The 27,255-nt window shown below is 38.9% G+C and overlaps 1 protein-coding gene across 4 annotated transcripts in view; it reads right to left on the bottom strand.

The window, feature by feature from the left end:
* Nucleotides 1-27,255, bottom strand: part of BBS9 (Bardet-Biedl syndrome 9) — a 416,531-nt gene that overhangs the window by 66,404 nt on the left and 322,872 nt on the right. For all 4 annotated transcript variants that reach the window (XM_026509007.4, XM_026509016.4, XM_026509017.4 and 1 more), the window contains one exon: nucleotides 5,294-5,516. In XM_026509007.4, coding sequence (XP_026364792.2) covers nucleotides 5,294-5,516 — 223 coding nt within the window. The remainder of the gene's footprint in view (nucleotides 1-5,293; nucleotides 5,517-27,255) is intronic.

Genomic DNA, 27,255 nt, shown 5'->3' with positions numbered 1-27,255 from the left:
GTTCCTATTTATAGTTGAAAAAAACTGAGAGGCCGACAAGCTAAGAAACTTGTTGTATATTATATAACCACTAAAGGACCAAGCTAGCTCACATACTCCTGAAGTCAAAGTCCACTTCACAATAGCACAGTTGACCCTTGATCAACGCAGGGGTTGTGAGTGGCGACTCCCTGTGCAGTGGAAAATCCACATATAACTTTTGACTCCCCAAACACTTACTAAGAGCCCACTGTTGACTAGAGGGAAGCCTTACCAATGACATACAGCTGACTGGGATACATTCTGTATGTTGTCTATCTTATACACTATACTCTTATAATAAAGCAAGCTAGAGAAAAGAAAATGGTATTAAGAAAATCATTAGGAAGAGAAAATACATTTACAGCACTGTACTGTATTTATATATTAAAAAAATCTGCATAAAAGTGGACCTGTGCAGTTCAAACCCATGTTGTTCGAGGGTCAACGGTATTTTGCCGTTTTGGAACTCACCCCTTTTTAAAACAAAAATGAACAAGTGGATTCAGAAGCTATTTAGTAATTTTTCCTGAGGCCTTTCCTATGTTGAATTCGTCTAAATTTCTTAAATGAAAGACTTCAAACTTATGAAAATTCAAATAAAATGTAAAACCAACAGCTAGATCACATAGACAATACGAAAGTAAACACCAAATGCCTTACCAAGCATCTAAATGAGACCTCAGAAAGCTAAATTTAAATGCTACTGAAATGGGTCATTTGGAAGAAGCCTCAAAATAACATCAACCCTTCAGGCAAAAAGGTCATTAACTCAAATTTAAAATACTAAAAAGTAGGAGTTTTAAATATATCTCCCCAAAGGATAAAATAGATCCTTATTTAAATTTTTATTCTCTATTTTCTCCTACCCACTTAATACAGTAAAAATGTATAAAATACTAATTTTGGGGTGGTCCATATCACATCTAAGAGTAAGTTTTCTGACCCATACTTGTTTATCAAACTGTCTTTGCTTTCTGCCCCCACCCCAAATTGGCTTCCTTAAGGTGCAGGAATCCAGCAGTGCCAATGCAAGTACAGTTGAAGCTATGGCCCATTGCCACTTCTGATTCATTTGATCACATTAGGAGAATAGTCCCTTGAGGCACTTGACCAGCCTGGATTGTCCTTAAGCCTTTTTCCTTGCTCAGCTTGCTCTGCCTGCCCTGCTGTGGGGCCACACCACCTGCTCTCCAAGCTTCCATCTGATGGGCCATCATAACCCCCTCCACTTCTTGTGGGGCAAAGCATCACTTAGACACATGAAGGTTAAAAACCTATACAGACGGGGTACCTGGGTGGCTCAGTCCGTTAAGCATCTGCGTTTGGCTCAGGTCGTGATCTCAGAGTCCTGGGATCAAACCCCATGTTGGTCTCCCTGATCAGCAGGGGGCCTGCTTCTCCCCCCCCCCCCGCCTCTCCCCCCGCTGGTGTCTCTCTCTCCCATGGTCCCTCTCTCTATCTCTCATAAATAAAGCCTTTAAAAAAAAAGAAAAGGAAAAAAAACCCGTACAGAAATGATAAAAAGCTCCAGTATTCATGAAGTTAAAATGACTCGTCTCCAAATACGGTAAGTTTGGCCCACCTATATGTGCATTAAGTTTTACATATGTGCTTGACAGAGTCAAGTCTTAGGTGTAATTAGGGCCAGTGAAATATCATCCTAGACACTGAGGTCATAAAAGGAAGCCTCTGGCCATCTAAGGCAAATCTCTCAGCCTCCAGCATCTGCAGGGACAAAGCAGGTAACAAACCTGTATAAGAAAGCCAGCTAGGCCACTAAAGGCATTCACATTTCAATTTTTTAAAACACCACCCTGGTGGCCCTCTGTGACTCTTGCTCTAAGGGAATGCATACAGCTGAGATTAGAGAAAGGACATTTAATTGAAAGTGCAAGATTCCCCAGCAGAAAAAATGTGAACACCGGAGCTACAGGTAGGAGACAAGTAAGTCTGATGGTTCTACAATAAAAAATAAAAAAAAAAAAAAAAAAAAAAAGACATATACCCAGAAAAGGGTGAACTAAATCTTGATAGAGCATCTGAAGGTTGATAAAAGCAAACAGGAGAAATGTGAGGCAAAAAGTCCATAAGGTAATTCCCAGTGGGAAAGATTTTCAAACTCTGGATGCCAGGGAGGATGTTGTCATCATGGCCTTTACTGGAGCAAAGAAAGGGCACATCCAAGGTGCCGGGCTCATAAAGTCATGAGGCTAGAAAAGACCAAGGGTTTTTTATTCTGAGATGTTTATCCATCTGCCATTTAATAGGGAACATGGTAAAATGACACACACTCCTGCCTTGTAATACCAACCACTAAGTCACTTCATCTTCCTAGGCCTCCTTACCTCAGCTGTTAAGGGAGGGAGGCAAATCAGATGATTTCTGAGTTCCTGCCCAGCTTTTAAAAAAAGATCATGTCTGTGAAAAATGCTTGTAGGTTTATGCGTTCAGTAACCCACTCCTTTCTAATATGCCACTTTTCCTTCACGTATTCTGAAACAAACATTTCAGCTACACTAACACTGTAAATTGCACAATTACTGGCTTGAAGTCACATAGTATTTCCTATTATCTCATGATAATGGGGATCATGGCACCTACGGAGATAATAAAAATGACACGCAAAACAAAGATCAATCTTTAACATGTTTCTCATAGCAAAGAAAAGACACTGTGTGAAACTGTCTCTGCCCTTTTCCTCCCACACTGCTAGACTGATTTACGTGAAAAGAAGGCCAGATGAAGAACAGCTTACACAGGAGGAAGCTTGGGCTGGAAATGGATTTGTACCACTGTGGTCTGTGTGGCCTAGAGGGAAGCACAGTGGGCTAGATTTGGATTCTAGAATGAACCCTTCTGGCTCCAGGTAACGCTGGGCAAGATACCTAGCTTTTCCTAAATCTGTTTTCTGTTTACAAAACAGCAATAATTCTACATGTTTCTTCTATGTCAGAAATGTGCTAAGTACAGAAATAAGTGTGTGAAAAATGTGAGTTCTAGGGAGGAAAAAGGTATAATAGGCAATAATGGAGCATGTTAATGACAGACAGCACTGATTTAACAACTTTTAAAGCTCACTACCATAATTAGATCAAAGCAAGCGGGACAGAGAGTCACTCAACCAGAGTCAAAAACTGGGTCGTGGCTAAGTAGAAGCAATGAAGACCGTGACAGTGCAGCACAGATGCACAAAGCCTCAGTCTCCCCAGTGGACCAACCTCGCCTAGACTAGGCATGAGGCACAGACCTGGTTTATAGACTCCTGGTTTGTGAACAAATACATTTTCCATCTACCTGCATTTTTTCTTTTCTCCCTCTCTCCCTTCTCTTCCTTCTTTCCTCTGCCCCTTTCTTCCACATATTCAAAAATTTTGTTCCAAGGGCTTATGTGGGCATGGCCCTCAAGCTGCTTCTAAACCTAGTTATTTAAACAAATGACTGAAGTTTCATAATCAATAAATGTGACTAAGGGAACATATGCTCTCTCCAGGTGTCAAAGTCTTTGCTCACACCATTGCCCGTGGCGATTAAGAGGCTCAGGCAGGGAGGCAGAGAACAAAGGGCACGGCTGCCCAGGCCTGCACCGACAGGTAGCTACACCAGCCGGTCAGGGGGCCGAGCCCATCTCTTTCTTAAGTTTTCTCTTTTTTATATTTGTTCTTCTCCCTCAAGCTTCCTTTGTTTCTCCAATTGGCGAGGAAGGAGGGAGAGCCATGGACTGAGTGCCGATCATAGTAAATAGTTTTCATTTACTATCTCATTAAGCATAAATATTTATTTCTTACAAAAATAATCCTATAATAGGGGACAGAAGACAGATGAGTAGAGGCCAAAGGGCCAGTTAGGAGGATGTTAACTAGGGCAAGATGAAGAGGGCCTAAATTAAGACAAACCATATTAGAACTGTTTCTATATGGAAAGACATTTCTATTCTGAAATGTCATATTAGAAATATTCTTTTGGAATAAAAGTTAGGTTCTATGCAAGTGTAAACAAGGTAAAAAAGATTTCAAATCATGGAATATAGCAACCCGTGACGCCAAACCAGCTATTCACCCCCCCAAATTTATAGGCTGAATTAAAAGTATATCCATAACAATGGTAAGAATTACAGCTTTACTTTTGAGTGTGTCTCTATTCCAAGCATTGTGCTAGGGCTTTACAAACATCTAAGGCCCCAGTGACAAGGAAGGCATTATTATACCTACTTTCAAAAGGAAGAAACTAAGACTCTGAAAAGTTAACTAACATAGCCAGGGTCACATAAGCAGTAGGGGATAAAGGCAGGACCCAAACACTGGTCTGTCTGCCTCCAGAGTCTGTCCTTATTAGATTATGCTATGCTGTCTCCATGTTTATCTTTTTAAGTTTTTGCTTGCATTCCTTTTTACTTCTAGGAATGCTGATTGAGGGGAAAAGGAAGCAAGAGGAAGAGCATCAGCATGGTGGGGAGGGGCACACAAGGCGTGTAAGAAGGAAGAAGAGGAAACCACAGCACTTCTCATACCACGGTCCTTGTTTTAGAAGGAAATAGATACTACAGATGTTGCATTGAATTAATGCGTTTACTTTATGTTCCCTGCTGTCGCCATAAAGACAGACACTAAGAGGGAAGCAGTACTCGGGCGCTGCTGCCTCTGAGGGACCCAAGTGCAGCACCACTGATTGCTTAGCCCCTCTGGCCGCGGAAAGGGCAGAGCTGGATGCCCACGGCCAGCACTGACTGCTCATGTTGGGGCAAGGTGGAGCTCCCTCCACCTGGGCCTGTAGGTACCATGTCTCTGCAGCCTGTTCACATCTCCTGATCCCAGTCTTTTTGTTTGTCTCTTCTCCCCTTATTCTGATGACCACAATCCAAGCAAACAGCAGTAGGGATGGGACTCACTCATCTGGATTACATTAGCTGCTTGTATTATGCTATTTACATTTATGAAATATGGTATCGCGAGACCACATTTAGTAAAACTTTTCCTTAAAAATAGTTTTATTCTCTAATCCACTTTTTATTGGTTAGAAGCAAAACAAAATGGATCATATATTTAAAAGCAGAGGGAAGAAAAAAGACATACCATTCTAGAAATGTCTAGCAAGCAAATACCCCAAGAATATTTATCCAAGTGGTTACCCTGGGATATCTGAGGGGAAATGTGAAAGCAATTTTCTTGGCTATCATCACTTTAATATGAAATGTAAACCCCAAATACAACCTCAGGCACATTCCTTTAATTTGGGAAAAGTAGTCGTGCTTAGGGAGCATGGACGAAGCTCTTACCTGGCATGACCATGGTCTGCGGAGCCGCTGCATCTGTACTTAAGCAGAGACGTCCACCTTTGGCTAATCGATCGCAGAGCAAGGTGATATGTTTCTTCAGTCGGCTTGTGTCTTTGGGTATGTTCAGCTGGCTGCTGAGGTTCAAAGCCTGCTCCTTTGAACTCTTTGATAGGCAAGTCTTCAAGAGGTGGGAAATGGCAGCATCCACTGTTTCCTCCCAGCCCTGGATGCAAAAACCAATTTTGAATTTAAGCCAAGATGAAAATGAACAAAGTAGGCAATTGACTGCTAACCAGGTTATAAAGATGGAGTGTTTATGTCCAAGTGTTGGGGGTTGAGAATTTGATTTCTGGAATATTTCATACCAGTCTGGTTTTGAATTCTAACTCTGTCAGCTGTTTGACCTTGAGCAAGTTACTTAATTCCTCTTAAACTCATCCTTATCTACAAATGAGGATAGTAAGAGTCTGTAACTCCAAACGCTGGGGAGATTAAATGAGCTGGTATATGAAAATCATTTAGCCCTGTGCCAGACATAAGTCATAAGTAATAATAATAATAATCGTCATTATCATCATCATCTCAGGTATAGGTATATTTGATGATCTGGATCCTGAAGCTGCCAGGATTATAGTTCATTTTGCTTTATCTTTCTGCTGAAAGAGAACTGGCCAGCACAGGGAGGACCTTTGGAGATCTTGGGGGAAACTGGAATGAAGAGAAAACCCTGGTGTCTCTCTCAGCTACTAGTCCCACAGTCTTGGGGCTGCAGACAGAAACCAGGGGAGCTTATTTCAAGAGGAATTCTGTGAGACATAAGCCTATCTAGTCCCACTTCACTGCCCAGGTGATATAATATGACACAAAGTGAGGAAGTGGGCCACTGACCTCACTTTTGCTGGGACTAGTATGGCTGTGCTGCAGTGAAGACCTCGAGAAATGCAGTGTCACCTTAGCACCATGAAGGCTGCAATCCTAGGAATACCAATGCTGGCCAGGGACCTTGTCTTCCATCATAGAGGGTACCAGAACCAGCAGGACTGGCATGAGGAGGCACCACCCTCAGGTGGGTTCAGATAAAAACAGAGCAAGAAGCAGAAGTCAGCTCATGAGCTCTCACTAGGCATTGCCGGGGAGTCCTGGAGATAGCTGGGTAAGATTTTTATAGAGGTCTGGAGGTCCTAAGCAGCACAATAGGCAAGTCTATTGTTGCCAATGTGACTCCATTTGTACCCAGAGGCTGGTAAAACCTAGAGCACCATAGGCCTGACAATCAGAATGAAACTATAAAGGAAGACACTGAATGAATTTATGTGCATAGAATGCTATAGACTAGTCCAAGCCCCTTACATAAGAGGTAAGAAAACTGAGACTCAGACGGAACCCCTGGGAAGTCTACTGTTAGCACCGCTCCATCCCCAACTTAAGGGCTAAGCCACCTTTCAAATATCCAAACTGGATTAGGTTACTTCTCACCTTGTGCTGCAGTGGATGGATGCATGTTTGGTTTCCCCATGAGAGTGCCTAGAGTTCTCTGCACCCCTAGCACTATGCTTGATAAACAGAGGGTGATCAAGAAATGTGTTAGCTGGACAGAGAGATGGTAAGACACAGAACTAGGATATTAGGGTTGGGAGGACTTTGGAGATCTTTAGTCCAGTCTTGTGGCAATTTTCCTAGGACCCTGTTTACAACAGCAACCATCTGCCTAGGCATAGTTGTCCTCACAGTCCAAAATTACTACTTTTGGAGGCAGTTCACTCCTTTCAGGGACATGTGTAACCAGCAGAAAGCTACTCTTTTAGTGAGCCAAAGTCTGCCCCGTTGGCCCTGAGTCTACCCTCCAGAGCCATGCGCAATAAATCTAACCTCTCTTCTACATGATAGCCCTTTATATCTGTGAAGACAGCAATTCTGTACCCTCTCCTCCAGAATAATAGCCTCAGTTCCTCCAGCTCTTCCCTATATAAACATGGTTTCAAGTTTTCTCTCTGTCCTGACCACTTGTATTTGAATGAGCTCCAATTTTAAACACTTAAAAATTTATACAGCTAACTAGAGAACCCCAAACTGACCTCCAAGACACCAGGCTGGGGTTGGGAGTGCCGAGTAGGCAACAGCCATCTCTTCCATTTACTGGGAATTCTCCCTGCCAGCCTGGCCTTTGATGGCCTCTGATCTCTTGGCAGCTGCATCAACTCTTGATTCACCATGAGCGATCGGACGACTAAACTCTAGACCTTTTCCATACTTGCCACATGTCTTCCTTCTGCGCTTACGGAGTTGGTTATTGAGACTTAAGTGCAGAACTCTATATATGTCTGCTGGAGAACTTCCCACTAATTGCCAAAATAAGGTTTTTTACCCTACTGACCCATTATAGATACTACTGGCCAAATTAGGACACAAATTAATTACAGTGATCTTGAAAATCCTTTCAAGAGATGTCAAAGACTGTGAAAACAGCTTCCTACCCCAAACCACTGAAGAATAACAAGCCATTAGTTACCATAAAGACATCTCTATACAACTATTCAAATCTAAACTAGACCAATACCTAAAATTGAATTTGTATTTCAAGATAATGGGTTTAAGACAAAATAGTAAACCGGGTGAACCAGAGGACATATTTTCAAGTTGCTTTTGGAGCCACTGACAGAGAACTCTGGACTATAAGAAGGAAAGATGCTTTGTATATAATTTGGCATCTGTGTGCTCTGTGGTCATTTCAGCATTAAAACAGTTCCTACTATTTTATAGACTATTTGTTGAGGCAAACTACTGTTTTCATAAGTAGATTACAGTAGCATATTAGATAATTTAAGTAGATATGGCATTTAGTTAACATGGAGGTACTATGAATTTCCTTTCTTGCTGCCAACTTGCAGATCAACTCAAAAACCATGTCATGTTTAGGTAGTTGGCATGGATATTTCTTTAATATAATGAGGCATGATGCCAATACTTCAGAAGGATTGCTACTAAAATATAGGACTATTATTTAGAAGGACTGTATTGCTAAATAAACTCAAATATGATAATAAAAGGAATGTTTATGAGACAAACGAAGAGCCTTTGAAATGAGAGTTTTGTTAAATAAAAATGCAATGTGATAATTAACTGATCCAACACATAGCATACTTACCTCATGAAATGTGAGACAAAAACACGTGGAAATGTAGAATCTTCAAGTGTGAGAAGCACCTTAAAGGTACACTATTTTAACCATCTTTTTGGTGTTTGAATCCACCACCTTTATTTACAGCTCTTAAATTGACAAGTTTAATGCTGTTTTAATGTCTACACACACACATGCACACACACACACACACACACACACACACAAACACACCATCCACATACCTAACCTTTATCCTTTATAGCTGAGTATCAATTGTATTAATAATTTTGACTCTTCTAATTATAAGAGTGGAAGAAAATCTTAATTTTGGGAAAACTGTGCTAGAAGTGTCTGGAAGGGGAGAAAATACTAAACATATGCTCTTCAGTAAGAACTGATTTGATTTTAGTTTTCAAATCCCAGCTATCCCATGTGTGGCGTTTAGAAAACAACAGTAGGTAGGAAGTTAAATAAATAATGTGTGAATCAATCAATCAATAAATTTAAAGGGCACCTGGGTGGTTTAGTCGGTTAAGTGTCTGCCTTTGGCTCAGGTCATGGTCTCACAGTCCTGGGGTAGAGCCCGGAGCCTTGCGTCAGACTACCTGCTCAGTGGGGAGTCTGCTTCTCTCTCTCCCTCTGCCTTGCCCCCGCCACTCATGCTCAGGCTCGCTCTCTCTCAAATAAATAAATAAAATCTTTTTTAAAAATGTTTAAATAAATTTAAATGTACATCTTACTCTGTTTTATCTTCTTTATAACCCATGTCAGTATTAGAAATTAGTTTATTTGCTAAGTTTTTTGGTGTTTACTTCATCTAGTTTAGTATTGATAATTAGGGTTTTCCTTTGTTCCCAAGGTCTCAGCTCAACCCCAAGCGGTAACTTTACTTTTGTCTTAGTCCTTTCTACCTGGGCCCCTACACTGGGAGCTTGCTTACAATGTCACTCCTTGATGGACTGCGGCTGCCTTGCTCCTGCCAAATGCCCTCCAAGGAATTGGACCCAACAGGTGTGACCCTGCTGCTTGACTTGTCTAATGCTATGTTGCCTGCTGCACGCTTTCCCCAACAAGACTTCCCAGTTTTTGTGTTTTTTTTGTTTTTTTTTTTTTGTTTATTTATTTATTTATTTATTTATTTATTTATTTTGGTAAAGATTTTTTTTATTTGTCAGAGAAGAGAGACAGCCAGTGAAAGAGGGAACACAAGCAGGGGGAGTGGGAGAAGAAGAAGCAGGCTCCCAGAGGAAAAGCCTGATGCGGGGCTCAATCCCAGAACACTGGGATCATGCCCTGAGTTGAAGGCAGACACTTAACGACCAAGCCACCCAGGCACCCCAAGACTTCCCAGTTCTTAGCTTTCATGTTTCACCTGTGGAGGCTGCCATACACCATGCTGGTCCCAGATGCCTCTCTGTACCAGTGTGATGTCCCATTTCTATGAGCCAGCTTTTTAAATTCAAGGCATTGGCCTCTCCTATCTGTTTCTCCTTCTGACTGAAGTCAGTCAACTGAGCTATGCTTTTTGTTATCCAGAGAGCAGGCAGCCATGGCTGAGTTTCTGACTTCTGCTCTACCTGCCCTGCTACTCTGCACTGGTCACTATGCCTAAATACCAGCACAAGAAAGTGGCTTATGAGAAACAGTGAGAAGCAGCAAGTTTGACCACATTTGTAAAGTTAATTTCCTAGCATATCAACCAAAGTTACCCCCAAAAAAAAGAAAACCAGAAGAGTATTCTCAGACCACCTATGCACTAAAACAACCGAGTTGAAGACAGCTGCCCTTAGGATACTAGGTTCTGACTTAACCTTGGTCACCTCAACTGCCCCTTCACTGTATGATCTCAGATAAATCACTTAAACTCTGTGGGCTATATCTGAGGTCTCAATAGAACAGAAATAACACGATTTGCCATGCCAGTGTGAATGGTAAGGCACTCCGAAACCTTAAGTGGAAGATACTATGAAAAAAAAGCACATATATTCAATCCTACTTTAAAAAAATTAGAAAATAAAAATACACCATTGAAATCCAATGTGCAAAGTGACATCTTTAAACTGTTATTCAAATTATAAACTTCTGAAAATTTATGCTTATAATGGAAACACTACCACATCCTTAACTATAGTGGTATAAGGGGAAAAACCATAAAATGCCATTACCAATTGTGCACCCGGTGAGAAGAAAGGTGAAAGAGGAGATTTGTCTAAAGCAGTAAATGGAGACTATGTAGCCATTATCCAGGTTTCAGTTGAGGGGAGAAAACTCTAAGAAATACCTTACACTATATATTTGAAGGTAAAATAACCTTTATATCATATTCACTTATCTGAAAAATAAAACTGTATCAAAGAGGAATAAATTTTCTCCTCAATAGATGTAAAGGATTCACAATGAGAAGTCTTTGGTATTTATGATTGCTCCACAGAGTCTTATGGTCATTATTACTTTGTATTATATTGTATTGTGTCATACCAGCCAAGATAAGCTAAAAATAAACACAGGAAGGGTTACTGCAAACTGAAGTACAAATAAAACTTGGTGCTATATTTGTAAATTATACATTTTGGAAGATAAGAGACTTTTTCAGGATTTATCTAGGTTCAGGATATTTCCAAAGAATAGACTGTACTCAGTGAATATTCCTCTCATGCAGAGGGCTCAAAATGTTGAGCTATTTACCTTTGAAAAGTAAAAGAGACCTCTGAACCTAAAACACAATAAAATCAATTTTTTTAAAATGATACCAAGTTTAAGGGGATTAAGAGTACACTTATGGTAATGAGCACTGAGTAATGTCTAGATTGTTGAATCACTATACTGTATGCCTGAAACTAATATAATATTTATGTTAACTATACTGGAATTAAAATTCTAAAAAATAGGGAAAAAATGACCAAAAAATAAACACAAACCTTTAAGAATTAAAAAAAAAAAATGATACCAAGCTGTATGTCCTCTATGGCATCTTAATAAGTTTCAGATTTTTACATTCAACAGTTTTTATAAAATAAAGCTTTGAAAAAAAAAATCAGCTTTAAAGTTTTCAACCTACCACTAATGAAATGAAACACTTGCCATTCTTTTTAAATTTTAAACTGACATGATTTATTGGACTTTTGGAGTTCTCTTATTTCTTTGCCATGATTCAAAAGCTGTAAAAGTCTAATTCACATTTCAACCAAAAGTAGAACAGGGTACTAGGTTTATCAACAACACTGCTTTGTGAAAAATGAAGCACATTGCTTCCTAATGGATGACAATCTAAAAAGTCTGGCAAACAGAAGACAAGTGACCTTCAGAAAGTTTAGTTGCAACACAACCAGGAAGCACGAGATTGTTTCAAACCAACGTACTCTGATGCTGTTTTCTTATGCTTATGTTTTGCATTTGATCTGTACTCCCGTTCTGCTCTCAATGCTACCTACAGATTACTTGAAGTATCATAAAACTTGATCCTGGATAGCCGTATTCATTTTTAAAAATATTTTATTTATCTATTTGAGAGAGACAGAGAGAGTACGGAGGAGGGCAGGAGGAAAGGGACAAGCAGACTCCCTGTTCAGCACACAGCAGGATGTGGGGCTGACATAGGGCTCAACCCCAGGACCCTCAGATCATGACCTGAGCTGAAGTCAGGTGATTAGCCAGCTGAGCCACCCAGGTGCTCTAAAGCCATATTCAGTTTTAAAATAAAACATCAGTGATGTCCAATGGAGCCAATCACCTCCACTAAGCACTAACAATTGCTTCAGGAAAAGCTCCTGATCAACATTCACTATTCAGAAGCAACTTACAAAAAAACATTAAGACTGGAAAATCAAATTGATAATGAAGATTCCAGAGGAAAGTTGCTTCTAGAAATGGTAGATTAGGTAATTTCGACTAATTACCCCACTGAAAAGAACTAGAAACAAATACATAAAAATCATTTCTTTGAAGGTACAAGATAGGGGCAAATGGAAGCCCAAGAAGTTGAGGCCCAAGAAAGTGAAGTTTGATGCTACTTTTCCCACTGAGGTCATTAGCCTGACTAATATGCATCACTGATCCTTCACTTATTTGCCATTTCATGTTAATAACTTATGCTTGCTTATAATTTCCATGTAAGAGTCAGCACAGATCATGAAAAGTGCACTGGCTTAGAAGTCAGAAGATGAAGGCTGAACTGGGGCATCTTTCCTTACAAGCTGCTTGTCTCTAGGAAAATTATTTTAGTTCTCTGGGTCTTGGTTTCCTCATCGGTTAAAAACCAGAAAATGAATTTCCCTTGCCAGATGCTTGCAGATTTGAGACATATTTAGCAATTGTATGTATCTTAATTCCACGTTATCATTCTTACTTGCAGGAGTTCTCTCTAAAAGGTTATCTTTTCTGGGCTGGTTCCCATGCATAACAGCCCCAGAAATAACAGCAAAGGCAGCAACAAGAGTAAAACCTCTTATGTGCTAGAAAATATGCTGAAAATTTTACAAATATTATTTTGGTTAATTCTTACTACTATCCTGTGAAGGTAGGCATTACAACTTCCAACTAAGGCTCTAGATATAAAGTATTTCAGCACAAATGACACAATTATTAAAAGGAGGAGCTGTGATGGAATCCAGGACTGTGCAGCTCCTAAAGCCCCCGCTCCTTATCTCCCCATGCTCTAGATTTTTGAGGAGACAGAACAGACCTTTACACAGCTCCATGTCAAAAATGAGAGACTTGTAAAGGGTGGAGATGGGAGGGAGAAGGTCAAGAATTCAGGTTTCAGAGAAGAATTAAATTTGTTAACCTTTTCCTAACATTACACTGAAAATTAACATCTGTCATAGTAGCCAGTGAAAACACAAGTAATATTTTCAGAGATCAGCCTGAAATCATATTGTAAACCACCACAATTGCTTAATATATGAAAGTTACTTAAATGGGTCAGTATATATGTTTGTGTATTTGTTTGCTGTTTTTAAGTAAATAAAAGTTACTTTCATCATCAAAAGTTACTTTAATGAAATTAAAAAATAAATCTTGACCACTATGCTACAGAGCACTCTTTCCCATTTCATTATATGTCTCACAATCTACTGTCATCAGATCATCTTAGGCTCCTTTTACTAAGCTGGACTTTAGAAAATATCATATGAGGTCTTCTCCCAGAAAATTTATGGGCACAATTAACATTTTCACAGAACCAAAATTTAAATCAGCTTCTGGAGTCACATGAATAATCTGCATATAATTAAATAAGATTTTACTGCATATGATCTATGCCAGTGTGGCTGAGTCAAACATTCAGAAGAGTCCATCAAAGCTTTAGCACCTGCATAAACTACTGAAACTGACACCTAGGAATGGTCTTAGGACACCATGTCCCCTGAAAACATAACAATGGTCAGACTCGACTCTGATGAGTCTGAATTACAGTTGCTTGTTTCAGGGACTCACTATTAAGAATACTTGAAGCAGCCACTCCTATAATAAAATCATAAGACACATGGGGTCACAGACTCCCTAAGTACCTGCATATCTGATGGAGTCTGGGGAAAACTTAACAAAGCTAGGACAAGAGAACCATGTGAACAAAGTAAAGGCATCAACTCCTCCCCCGTGTTCTCAACAATCTCAAAGAACAAGGAATGACTAAACTCAGGGGAAAGTGTCCAAAAATACATAAAACCACTGATTTAAGTACAAAGATGTACAGGATCCTTTTCTTTCTGTTTTTCTCTCCTCCCTTTAATTAGTTTGGATTTTTCAGAACCACCCAGTAGCTTCACTATTTTAAGATGTGACTACCTACTTCTTTCTTGGTCAAGGCCACTAATGGATCTGAAACAGCTACAAGAAGGTCCACATACTAGGTTTCTATTTTTATTTTCTTTTAAACAAAATTCTGGAGAAGTAAGGAGAAAAGGTATTTAGAATGGTATGTGAAGTTACTGAGTGGCACATCATTCAATGTTAGTGTCACTTTTCACAGAGATCAAGCTAAGGTAACAAAATACAACAGCACAAATCTCAAAGTTCAATAATTATTTACGAGATGGTATGTTTATCCCTATATTGATCCTAATTTTAAATGTCTTTGTCCATTTAATAAAGCACAGTTTGAATCAATATAGTCATTTATTTATTTTATGAATATTTACTTAGAGCTGACTGATACAAGACATATATACATACATATATATACACATATATATATATTGAGTTCATTCCAGTGCTATGTGAAATAAACCACAAGTCAATTAAATTTGTCCACTAAATTTCCTAGTACAGAATCCAACACAGATAGACATAAGTACAAAATATAAGTTATACTTATCCTTGTTAAAGCAGTCAAATTGGAGAAGAGTAAAACTTCAGTATGATCAAGTCTTCTGCTTATTTTTTAATTGAATTATTCGTTTTTTGTGTGTTGAGTTTTATAAGTTCTTCATATATTTTGGATACTAACCCTTTATCAGATATGTCATTTGCAAATATCTTCTCCCATCTGAAGACATGAACAGACATTTTTCCAAAGAAGACACAGAGATGGCCAACAGACACATGAAAAGATGCTCAACATCACTGATCATCAGGGCAATACAAATCAAAGCTACAATGAAATATCACTTCATACCTGTCAAAATGGCTAAAATCAGCAACACACGAAACAACAGGCATAGGCAAGGATGGGGAGAAAGGGGAACCCTCTTGCACTGTTGGTAGAAATGCAAATTGGTGCAGCCACTCTGGAAGACAGCACGGAGGTTCCTCAGAAAGTTACAAATATAACTCCCCTATGATCCAGCAACTGCAGTACTAGGTATTTACCCGAAGAATACAAAAATACTAATTCAAAGGGGTACATCCGCCTCGATGTTTATAGCAGCACTATCTACAATAGTAAAATTATGGAAATAGCCCAAGTGTCCATCGACTGATGAATGGATCAAGAAGATGTGATATATTCAGCCATAAAAAGGAATGAAATCTTGCCATTTGCAACAATGTGGATGGAACTAGAGAATATTATGCTAAGCAAAGTAAGTCAGAGAAAGACAAATGCCATATGATTTCACTCATATGTGAATTTAATAAATAAAACAAATGAGCATAGGGAAAAAAAGGAGCGAGGCAAACCAAGAAACAGACTCTTAACTCTAGACAAACTGACAGTCACCAGAGAGGAGGTGAGTGGGGGAATGGGTTAAATAGGTGATGGGGATTAAGGAGGGCACTTGTGGTAATGAGCACCGAATGCTGAATGGAAGTATTGAATCACTATATTGTACACCCAAAACTAATATTACACTGTATGTTAACTAACTGGAATTTAATTAAAAAAAAATTTTAAACCCTTTAGTAAGATCACCTGGTCTAAAGTTTCCCCATGGAACCAGGTTATTCATTTTGTGAGCCCTCCAGTTTAGATTCAAACCTTGCCTGGTATTTTCTGTGTGACCATGGGCATACTTCCTCATCTGTAAACTGGAACTAATAGTCTTGAGACAAGGATGTGAGTGCAAATAGTTTATCTGAGAGCTGATCCAAGAAGTACCAGGGCTAAGTGAGGAAGTGAGACTGGGAAGGGGGAGAAGCCAATAAACTGTGCTGTCAAGTAATTACCACTAAAGGCAACTGGTGCAACCCTGCTGGACTACTCTGGGAGGTTGTGTATAACGTACCTTGGACTTTCCTGGCCAGAGGGATGAGGGAGCTGGGGTATTAATCTACCAACTCCCACCAGTCATTGACTGAACACAGTGGCTGTACACCCTCTGCCAAACTGGAAGAGTCCTCAGGCAAAAAGCTGCACAGGTTCAGAAGGCAGGAGTTTCAGGAAGAGATACGGGCAGATCACGCATAGCATCTGCTCCAATCCCCTACTTCAAAGGCACATAGTGAGAATTAAATGGGGTAATGTATGTCGAGTCCTTGGCCAATACATAATACTTAATAATTTTCAATAAAAGTTAATTTTATTACATTATTTTGAATTGTGGGAGGCAGGCCTATCTCTCTCTCTCTTTCTTTCACCCCCTCACCTTCTCCCTCTGTATGTGTGTGTGATTCCTCTCCTTTTTTCTCTACAAAACAGGGAAATCCTCTAATTAGTGAAGTTTACAGGATTTGGTTCTGAGATTGCTAAAAACTATACAGAAATATTTATAACCTTGAATTAGAAGAAATGGGTTAGAATGCAACTAACCACTGCCATTAAGTCACAGAAATTAGATTTTATTTCCAGGAAAGTGGACAGTCTTACTACTCCAAAGGCAGAATGTGAAGCATATTCCTGCTGACAATATCAGTGATTTCATGTGCATATTCACATTCACTGTGGTGGGACAGAAGATCTGGGTTCTTGCAGTTCTCATAAATGACATATAGGGAAATTTAAACTCAGATTTCATAACTGTGTTATGCAATCTGCCAGATTAAAAGTGATAGCAATAGGTACTCAACCGTCATTACATTTCACAGCTTATTTGTGGCTTTCTCTTCAAAAAGCAGCAACTAGGGAGATTTTTTTTTCCTATTTATGTGAAATCTGCTTCTGGTCAAGGATGTCTGCTCCAAGATGGAAAGCCAAGGCCTTGCCTTTTTTAATAACTTCCTGTCCCCAACTCAAACTACTCAGAGGTTCCCTCTTAATAAAAAAAATGACTACAATTATAATTCTTTCAGTCTGTACTTACAATTACATTCCATTAATTCCAGGAGGTTTTCCCCCCACATTTTAACATCTCTGAAACAGGGATGTATCTTATCTAACAACTGCTGGCTTCCAGGCTCCAATAACGCTATCGTTGTCAGTGTCTGTGTATGCACAGCCTTTGTCCCAGCTGTTCTGATATTGACACTTTAACTGACATATGTGCAATGCTCAGACTCTCCTATTGAACTGTCATTTAAAGTGTCTTTAAACATTCTGCTATGGCTCACTGAATAAAAAAAGTTGGAATGACGCAGTTGGAAGTATAAATTTGAAATTAGTGAAGCAAATATTCATGACAGAAGAATGACAACAATTCATATTTTCTTGCAAAAGCAAAAGCTAGGTGCTTTCCAGGATGTAAGACAAGAAGATACAGATAGAAGAAATGTGTTACGTTTTGTTCCTGAGATACATGCACACAGGTTACCATCCTATTCCAAGCAATACAACTGAAGTAGGAGAAATTACCAAATCCCTGGAATAGATGTGGTTTGATTAACTAATGTATCACACAGAACTACTGTTCAAGCAATAAACATCAATTTGCCTAAAATCTCCTGCTAACTCTGGATGGAAGCTACTTAACTTCCAGCAACATATGATTCAGCTGAGGGCAAAAAATAAAGCTTGGAGCTTAGTCAAAAAGGAAAGTATTTAAAATGGATCTCAGAGGTTCTGAAAAAAATCAGGACGGCAACAGTGGCATGCTCTGAAATGCTGCATCAACAATGGCTCTTCATGGCACAGAGGTCACACACATGGCACATAGGACAATGCTATGTGGAAAAACGTGGATAGCAATGAAATGCAGAGTTGAAAGATGAGTTAAGAGAATCAAATTTTGAATGTGAAGAAGTGTCAAGAACACTTTAACCAATTTATGTGGCTTGATTCTTTTTATTCAGGCACAAGAGGAATAGATGAGAAAATATATGTCTAAATAAGTCTAAAAGAGCTCCTTCAATACCTATTCAAAACCTTAAGTGTGACCAAAAACACAGTGTCACAGTTTAATTGACAGTGTTGTTGTTGTTGTTGTTTTTCCCTAAGTGGTCCATAAAATAATGCTGCAACTTAGAGCACCTTATTGTTGAAAACCAGTAGTTGTATTATTAGCTAATAATTCTTAGATGATCATCATATGCCTGGCTCCATATTTGGTATTTTACATACTGTATCTCAATTGGTCCCCGCAGGAATCTTGAGAGGTATATAAAGGGTATCCTCATAACACCTGCACACCTTTGACAAGTAGTTCCCAAATGAGGTCACAGATGTAATGCAATTTTTTAAAACATGGTTTTATACTTGTAGTAGTAGTATTTTGGTCTTCCCGATGATATAAATAACTAAACATCAAAACCCTGAATCTGAAAATGATGATGGAGACACCCAAGGGAGGCTCAGTGTGTGGTCTACTTCACTGAGATCAAACAAGCAAGGTAATTTTCAGTTACTTTGTGTGAAAAATAGAATTTGGATTATGTCTTCTTGAGGAAGAAAAACCTTGGCATACATTTTTTTCATTAAATGTTTATTGTGTTTCAGTCAGTCATTTGTAGTAGGCCACAGCCAAACTTAATTATGCAATAAAGAGAATACAGTACAGGAAAGGATATACCTGCAATGCAAAAAGAAACTCCATGTGCAACAGCTCCTCGGATGCTGACGTGGCCCTGCTCCCAGGCTAACTGTGGGAAAGGCAGTGAGCCTCTGGTTCTAAACACCTCTGAACTGGCAGATCCCTCACCCTGCACAAACTGTGTTTTCCATCAAACTCTGGGCATGCCTTCATAAGAAAGGCACTAGAGAGCCAAGTTCGCTCACTTTCTTAATCTCATGTTCTTCCTCTGTACCATTTGTTTACTGGTTAAGGAGGAATATAAAGTGAAAGCAAGCTGAAATAAAATCTGAATGGCCATTCTCACCTCCCTTCAAAGCAGAGCTAGTCCTTGGGGTCCAGTCTAGTTCACCACTGTACAGATAAGGAAACTAATGCTTAGTTCCATAATTTGCTTAAGGACGTGGAGCTAGTTAAGTATTTGCCCCCCCAAAAAAAGATTTAACTCCAGTCTGACATAATATTCTATTCAACTGATAATACCAGTTTGTATTTTCCAACTGTTAGCATTTAGGTTGCTTTCAGTATTTCATAATTATAAAAATAAACATGGTACCAAATGGATTTTAGTTTACTACTTTCAGTGCATTAACTTAGATTAGTGGTACCAAGTATTAGATTTGTTTTATAGCCCATCTTTTCCTAGAGATCCATGACCCTCTGGAAAGCCTATAGCAGAAAGAGGTGGGTATGTCTATTTTACTTCGTGTCTCTCAGCACTATTTATTACCAAGTTTGGCTAAATCAATATAGGTGAGGTGTACCTCATAATTGTTTTCACTTGCATATATTCATCACTGGTAAGATGAAAAATTTTTGTATTTACTGGTTTGAATTACAGGACATGTGAATGAATATATGTATAAATACATACATATGTGGTGGTCTGGCTATCAATCTATATCTTTTACCATCCAGGCAGGAGAGATCAGGTTTCACTCTTACAGAACCCAAAAATATTTGAGGTTGCTTGCAAAAAAATGGGGGTGGTGCAAAATGGAAGGAGAATGCTTCCTTTTTAAATAAAACTATACAGTTGTTTGAGGAGAATCTGCAATCGTGTGGAACACTATGGAAAGAAATGGGGTATCAAGCAATCCCTAGATACTTATATCCAACTCTATGCTTAATTTAAGCTTTAATTCTATGGGGATGTAGAAGAATCTGTCCTTATATTTATTAGAATACAAGACAAGTGGGGCGCCCCTATAGTGCAGACGGTTAAGCAAGAGACTCTAGGTTTTGGCTCAGGTCATGATCTGATGATCATGAGATCGAGCCCTGAGTTGGGCTCCATGCTCAGTGCAGAGTCTGCTTGAGATTCTCTCTCCCTTTCCCTTTGTCCCTCCCCCAACTCACTAACACATTCTCTCACTAAAATAAATAAATAAATCTTTAAAAAAAGAATACAGGACATTGACAATTTCAGAATATATAATGAGAATATAAGGTATATTATGTCATACCCCCTAAGTGAGATTCACAAGAGAATGGAAGCCAGAATAAAATAAGGAGGGAAAGAGAATTGATCTGCCTCTAAAAAAGGGTGAATAGAGGGGTAAACAGAGGACACCATGTTACGTGAAGGAAAAAAAAAAAAACCCACTATTAGCCGTGGCCTGATGCAAAGAAGCTATGTACCCATGGAAAGTCAGATTTCCCAGAACGAAGCAGGAAAGCTGGGGAGTCACAGAAACTGATTTTGAGAAAGAAGATATGATAGTGCCAAGTGACTGGAAATCCTGAATGCCTGGCACTGGAGTCCAAACTGAACCAGGAGCAAAGAGAGCCACAGAAAGTATGTAAATAGGCGTGTGACAAGACAGCAGAGGGCTGAGTCTAGCAGTGATGCACAGGGCATACCAATGCAGAGACATGAGCAGAAAGGCTACTTGAAATGCCATCACAGAAAGCCAGGTAGAATAACAAGGATGCAAGTCAAGGGGGCTTCTGAGAAACATTTCCAAATGAACAACAGCAGGCCAGAGTGACCGACTGAGCCTGCAGCTCTGTGTGTGATTACAGCACAGAGGAAGCACTGGTTTTAAAGGCAAGAGCCCCCAATTTCCACGTGTACATTTCTAAAAGAATACAACATCCCAGACGTCAAAATCATCACTTTGTAGATTCAAACTAAGTTGGGTAAAGGTATTTTAAGGATATCAAATTAATATAAATACACTTTTGGGGCACCTGGGTGGTTCAGGTCATGATCTCAGGGTCCTGGGATCAGGCCCCGCGTGGTCAGGCTCCCTGCTCAGCAGGGAACCTGCTTCTCCCTCTCCCTCTTCTACTGCTCCTACTTGTGCACTCTCTCTCTCTCTCTCTCGCAAACAAATAAAATCTTTAAAAAATATATACTTCTAGCCAGGAATCAAATCAGTAGGCATTATGAGGATGATGATGGTCATTATTTTCCTCACTGTGGTCGTGTGAATTTCACTTATTTATTTATATTTAACCCACACCTTGCTTCACAAAGGTTTTGGGGTGGCATACAGTGAGAGTGAGGCTTCAATTAATCAATTCTTTGTTCATTCATTTAGCATCTCTATTCTTGAATGCATAAATAATATTAAATGTGTCCATTAAAGTACTGTTTCATATTTGATACACTTAAGGGAAGTTTTAAAAATTACACATCACCACTTGTATATTGTATTCTACTTGGCTGCTATTTTGATATATTCCAATTTTTAAAACAGCAAGAAAGTCATCAGAAAGGCTCTGAGATATGTTATACTCAACGCTGGTGAAGTAGAAAGCCATACCGTTACAGAACACCAGCTGCATGTAACTAGCAACAACACAGAGTATGTGGCCATTATGAACATGAAACTAATGCTTTCATGTTTGTCTTGTTGGCTAAGATCAAGGGGATTACCAAAATATTTTTTTCTCCACTATGTTCCCGTAGACAGTTTATAACTGTGATGATACGTTAACAGTCATAAGGGCAGACTTGATACTGACACCAGACTTCCTCCTTTTGTTTGCCTTTTAAGAAGAGGTCATTAATAACAGCAACAATTAGCCATCTCAGTCATCACTCAATCCAGACAGGAGGCACAATGGCCCTTACATCAAACCTGACCTGTGACGTAGAAGCCTCCAAGCCTTGTAAGTGAGCCTTGATAAGTCTCTCCACACAATAGGATTTCCTATTATAAACATCTGTTTTCTCACATGAACCATGTTGAACATGTTAAAAATAAGTTTCTCTTTCCATATCAGTTTGTAAAAGGAATAATCAATCAAAAAGTAAGGCTGAAGGTCCAAATCTCCTTCCCCCACTGATGTAAGTTTCCACCTTAACTTTCTCAGGGGATTTGAAAGTTCAATACTAGGGAAGGTAACTGTTAAACTCTTAACACAATAAAGCTTTTCTTTTTCAAACAGTAGATAACATCTACAAAAGATATTAAATGCACTTTTAAAGAAAAGAAAAAGTAAGCCAAAATGTTATGCAATGTGCCAATACTCCCTCTAACTCTAGGTTGTGTGTACTCAGGTCTCCAAACCAGCGCACTGTTGCTCTTTTCCTTAGAGATTCCTCTGAAGTCAGGTGGAACATAAATGAACATTTAGAGCAGAAGTCGGAGAAAGTCCATTTGGAAATAACAATATTGTCTTAGTCATCTAAGCTGTTTGCTAAGAAAATGAGAAGCAGATCTGTACAGAGATCAGGAAGGGCACAGAGGATTCATCCACATACCAACTGCAAGTGATAGTGACTACCTAGAATGCTGTATTCAAAAGGGTTCTGAGGTCATGCACAGGCTCAACAGGAAAGAATTTGGGATGATTACAACGTCTACCAAGTTCATGTGAAGGGGGAGTAGCAGCACTTGCGCCAGCTTATTGCCTCCCTTTTATGTAGATGCATTCATCTCCCCAGAGAAACCGTGGTTATTGCACATGTGACCAGGCAGATGATACCAGAATACCAGAAATAAGGGCAGCTAAAGCAAATACCACGGCACAACTTAATGTCACCGTCCCGCCCTTCTCTCATTAATTTGTTAAAATGTGCTGACGTTGTTAACCCAATTGACAAAACCCTTTCTCTTCTAATGATGGAGGATACTACACAATAGAAATTACTGAGGTGAAGGAAATGTTCTATATCTGCACTTTCCAATGTGGTAGCCACTAATGGTAGCCACATGTGGCTACTGAGCAGTTGAAATATAGCTAGTGAAATCAAGGAACTGAAATTTTAATTTTATTTCACTTTAATTTATGTAAATTTCAATTTACATAGCTACATATGGCAAGTAGCTACCATATCACACAGCCAAAGATGTTTATGGCTAAATGTGACTAGAATCTGTTTGCTTACAATGTTGAAGTAAATCCACAAAGGATGGGATCTCTGTTTTGTTTACTGAAATATACTGATAGCCTAGAACACTGCCTGAAACATAGTAGATGCTTAATAATATTCATTGAATGCATAAATGACTGGATAAGATTTCAAGTCAATCCTGAGGTATGAAATAGTTTGCAGCTTTTGGCTTTTATACCACATCATGAGAGGGAGATATTCGTACTATCACAATTGAACACTCTCTCAGACTCAAACCAGTAACCCAGCCCTCACTGACCTAAGTAGAGATAGTATTTTCCATAGAGCTTCAAAGAGATAAAGGGTCAGTAGATACACGTTTAAATTCTGCATTGCGAATACTCTGAAATCTCCTCAGCCCCTAACCTGAAAAGTAAGAAAACAATTCATTTCAGAACAGCCTCATCAGGTACTCTGAGAGAACACACTATTTGGGGCAAAACTTCTCTATCATGACAGGAAGATGGTAGGGACAATATCATATTTATTATCAAATCCACAGATGGAACTGAGTTTAAGAGCTCTTTTTGGAGATGCCAAAGAAAACACCTGTCTTTCGTAAAGTGAAGGGAAGTATCCCTACAAAAACACATTTGGCATACATAACTTTCAGCACCTTGGAAAAGTCACGTGTAATAGTCCACAATACCAGCATTTATTTGCCCCAAAATAGTTATGAGTAGTGGCAAAAATGGAAACGTATCACTAAAGAAACAGATCAAAGAAAACAAGGATGAATTCTCTTCCAAATGAGATGGTATTTTTTAAAAAAAACTACTGATAAGATAGTGTGAAGAATATTACTTTTCATTAGTAATAATAAATTCTAAATACTTTTGCTTTGTGAGCCTGATACCAGTAAGAAAATATTCCACAGTGAACTAGAGTTTTTCACCCACCTTTGTGACAAATTCCATCTAAATAACAATACAACAAACAATTTGCAAGGTAAGTAAAACGTCTTCTGACTACTTTCTTCCACCTCTCAATACTTGTGGGGACATCTGACCTTGAACTGAGAGTCTCTTTTGAAAATGTTGTCCACATGTCTGAAGTTCTCCCCCTCACACATGTACCCTGCCATCCACTTTCAACCAAACCATCTAAATTACATTCAGATTTTTGTGGTATCATAATAACTTCAATATGGGATATATTTTCAACATTCTGGTAAGAGACTCCTTTCTTCCCCGCCTCACCCTCCCTCCAAGTTATTTCAGGTTTGCATATTTCATTTTCACATCTCAGTGGGATACCCATCACATAACATTTATTTGTGAGGTCTAAAGGCATAATGTGGGAGATTGTGAACTAGCATGTCAAAACCACATAGTGCAGGCGTACGTCTTAAAGAATGAAAAAGGATTCCTTTTTTCTCAAGATATATAAGCTGTCTCAACAGTATAAGTCCAAAGTGAATACCACAACCTAATTAAAGATGAAGAGCATAACAAGCAGTATTAAAATGTCTTTTTTGATTCATTCTTCTCCAAGTTATCTTTTTATCAAATGTCCTGTCTCATTAATGACTTCGATAGACAAAACGAGTATACACACCTTCTAATCTAACCAAATTCAGAAGAAAGTTGAAAGAATTTTCTCCTACATGTTTTGGGAGGTATGACAGCTGAGAACACACCAGCAGGGCAAAAAGGAGCTTCGAGAAGATGCTTCATCCATTCACCTGCCTTCAGGGATGAACATATTACATATTCCCAGCAGAATGAGGCTGTTTTTAAAGATCTCTAGATTCGGAAATACCACAATCTCTCTGGGGACTCAATCCTTACATCTGAGAACCTTTATTTCAAGGAAATTCTTGCTCTGGGTCTAACCACACTTCAGGAGCATGTGAGCTCTGTGGTCACACAGGGCCCCATGTTCAGAAGGGCCCCACACTGATTTAATGCTTTGCCGTCGCCATCTTAAAACTCATAATAATGTTATCTTTGAACTTGTGTTTTGTAAGTGAAGTCCAATGGGACACTGAAGTGTGTGTGAGAAAGGAAGACATGCCCCATCTGCGTGGCCTTCTCCCTTTCTGCTCCATAAGCTTAGAATTCTATGGCACTCGGGGCGCCTGGGTGGCACAGCGGTTAAGCGTATGCCTTCGGCTCAGGGCGTGATCCCGGCGTTGTGGGATCGAGCCCCACATCAGGCTCCTCCGCTATGAGCCTGCTTCTTCCTCTCCCACTCCCTCTGCTTGTGTTCCCTGTCTCGCTGGCTGTCTCTCTCTCTGTCAAATAAATAAATAAAATCTTTAAAAAAAAAAAAAAGAATTCTATGGCACCTGAATGAGTGGGACTCAGTGAGACTCAAAGCAAGTACAAGGAAGGCATGTTATGTCTAGACTGATTAAATGGGGCACTGACAGCCCTTCAAGGCTTTTCATTTGCACCAAAACTTGTTTTGAATGAAGAAAGGCGGCAACAGATTCAAAGAAACAGGAATGACTAAGGCAGTCCATTATACTCCTGTTATTTCCCTGTATTATCCAACTATTACACTGAAAATGGTAACAGAAGGAAAGGGAAATAGAGTAACACAGAGCTCTTTTTCCTTTCTTTCCTTCCTTACCCATCAGTAAGCTGAAGGTGGAAAGTGTTGGTAGATGTGTGCATATCAAGAAGCAAAATAAAAACAGTTAATTTTGTACAGTGACTCACAGTTCTTTAAGAACAAAATACATATGCATGCACGAGCTATAAAATACAAATTACATAATTTTGGTGATTCAGCATATGGGTTCAATGCTCTTATATTTGTATTAAAACTGGCATTGCACACTATAAGATTAATAGTAAAATTCATGCTAACAACTTAAATTTTCAATTTTTCTTCATTTAGAACATAAAAAACCAAATAAAACACCATGATGAGAAAGAGATTGCAGAAAGTAAAAAGCTTTGTTTCAGTATCTGTTTTAACAACACTTTAGCAATTTTTTCTACTTTTTTGAACAAGGTATCTACATTTTCATTTTGCACTGGGCCCTGTAAATTATACAGCTGGCCCTGCCCTACTTCCTCACGCTCCAGATTATATCTACTACATCTGTTCTGCCAAGTCAACTCTTGTTAGCTTTTATCCTTCTCTCCAGTCATTCACCCAACAAATATTGACTGTGCTATGGTCAGGCATTGTGCCAGATGCTGAGAATATAAAAATGAGTAAGATATAATTCCACTCTACTCCATTATCTCATTTAATTCTTATTCAACTTATTGTGTAGGTCCTATTATTGCTTCCAGCCTTAGAGCTACAGAAGTAGAGATTTAGAGCAGCTAGAAAACCTGATCAGAAGGACTTTATCATCAAAGTCCTGGAGCCAGGAACTGAGGACACCCATGTCTTTCTGACTACTAATCTGAGTTCATAGTTCTTACTGATAACAATCCTATATTATATTGTTTTCTATTACTACAATATCTACATTTCTAGCTTCTCAAAAATAAATTTTAGCAGTAATTTTATTTTCTCAATCTAAGAAAAAGGTGTACTCAAAGTTTTTTTTTCAGTTTATTTATTAGTATTTTGTTTAGGATATAAAATATAGTTTGATTTTTTTTTCTCTGACAATCCTTTGACTCGACTACAGAAAATTACATTCAATTGACAAAGTCCGTGATTTTCAAAATCTTGTTCATGACTTTGTTTGCCAAAATACAGTGTATTGGTTAAAAACATATGGTTTGAAAGCAGCCAGACCTGGGTCCAAATCCTGGCTCTACCACCAAAAGGTACTTAACTCTCAAAGCCTAAATCTTCTCATATATAAAATGGGGATGAAAACAGTACCTTAACTACCTTATTGGGCCATGTTTAAGATTAAATGAGATAATTCTTGTGAAACACTCAAAATACCACCTGATGCCCACCTAGTAAGCACTCAGAAACGTTAGTTTTAGTACTATTATTTTTGGTCCTATGTTCTCATAGCTGTGCTTAAAAATGGATTTGAAATGACTTTTTTCTTGAAATGGTTTCCTCCAACACAGAAAATAAGTCCAGGGGTCTCTAATTTCCAAGAAGTATATTATTTCTTTGTATATAAAAGCATGCAAAAAGTTCCTCAAAACTGACACCCGTTAGTCATATAAACCTCTAAAATTCAAGGGTCTAAGATGTTTTTACTCATATAATCTTTCACCAAAAACTCTAAATATGAACCTGCATT

Source organism: Ursus arctos, unplaced genomic scaffold, assembly GCF_023065955.2.
Source record: "Ursus arctos isolate Adak ecotype North America unplaced genomic scaffold, UrsArc2.0 scaffold_3, whole genome shotgun sequence".
Taxonomy (NCBI): Eukaryota; Metazoa; Chordata; class Mammalia; order Carnivora; family Ursidae; genus Ursus; species Ursus arctos.
This window is presented reverse-complemented; position numbering and strand designations above follow the sequence as displayed.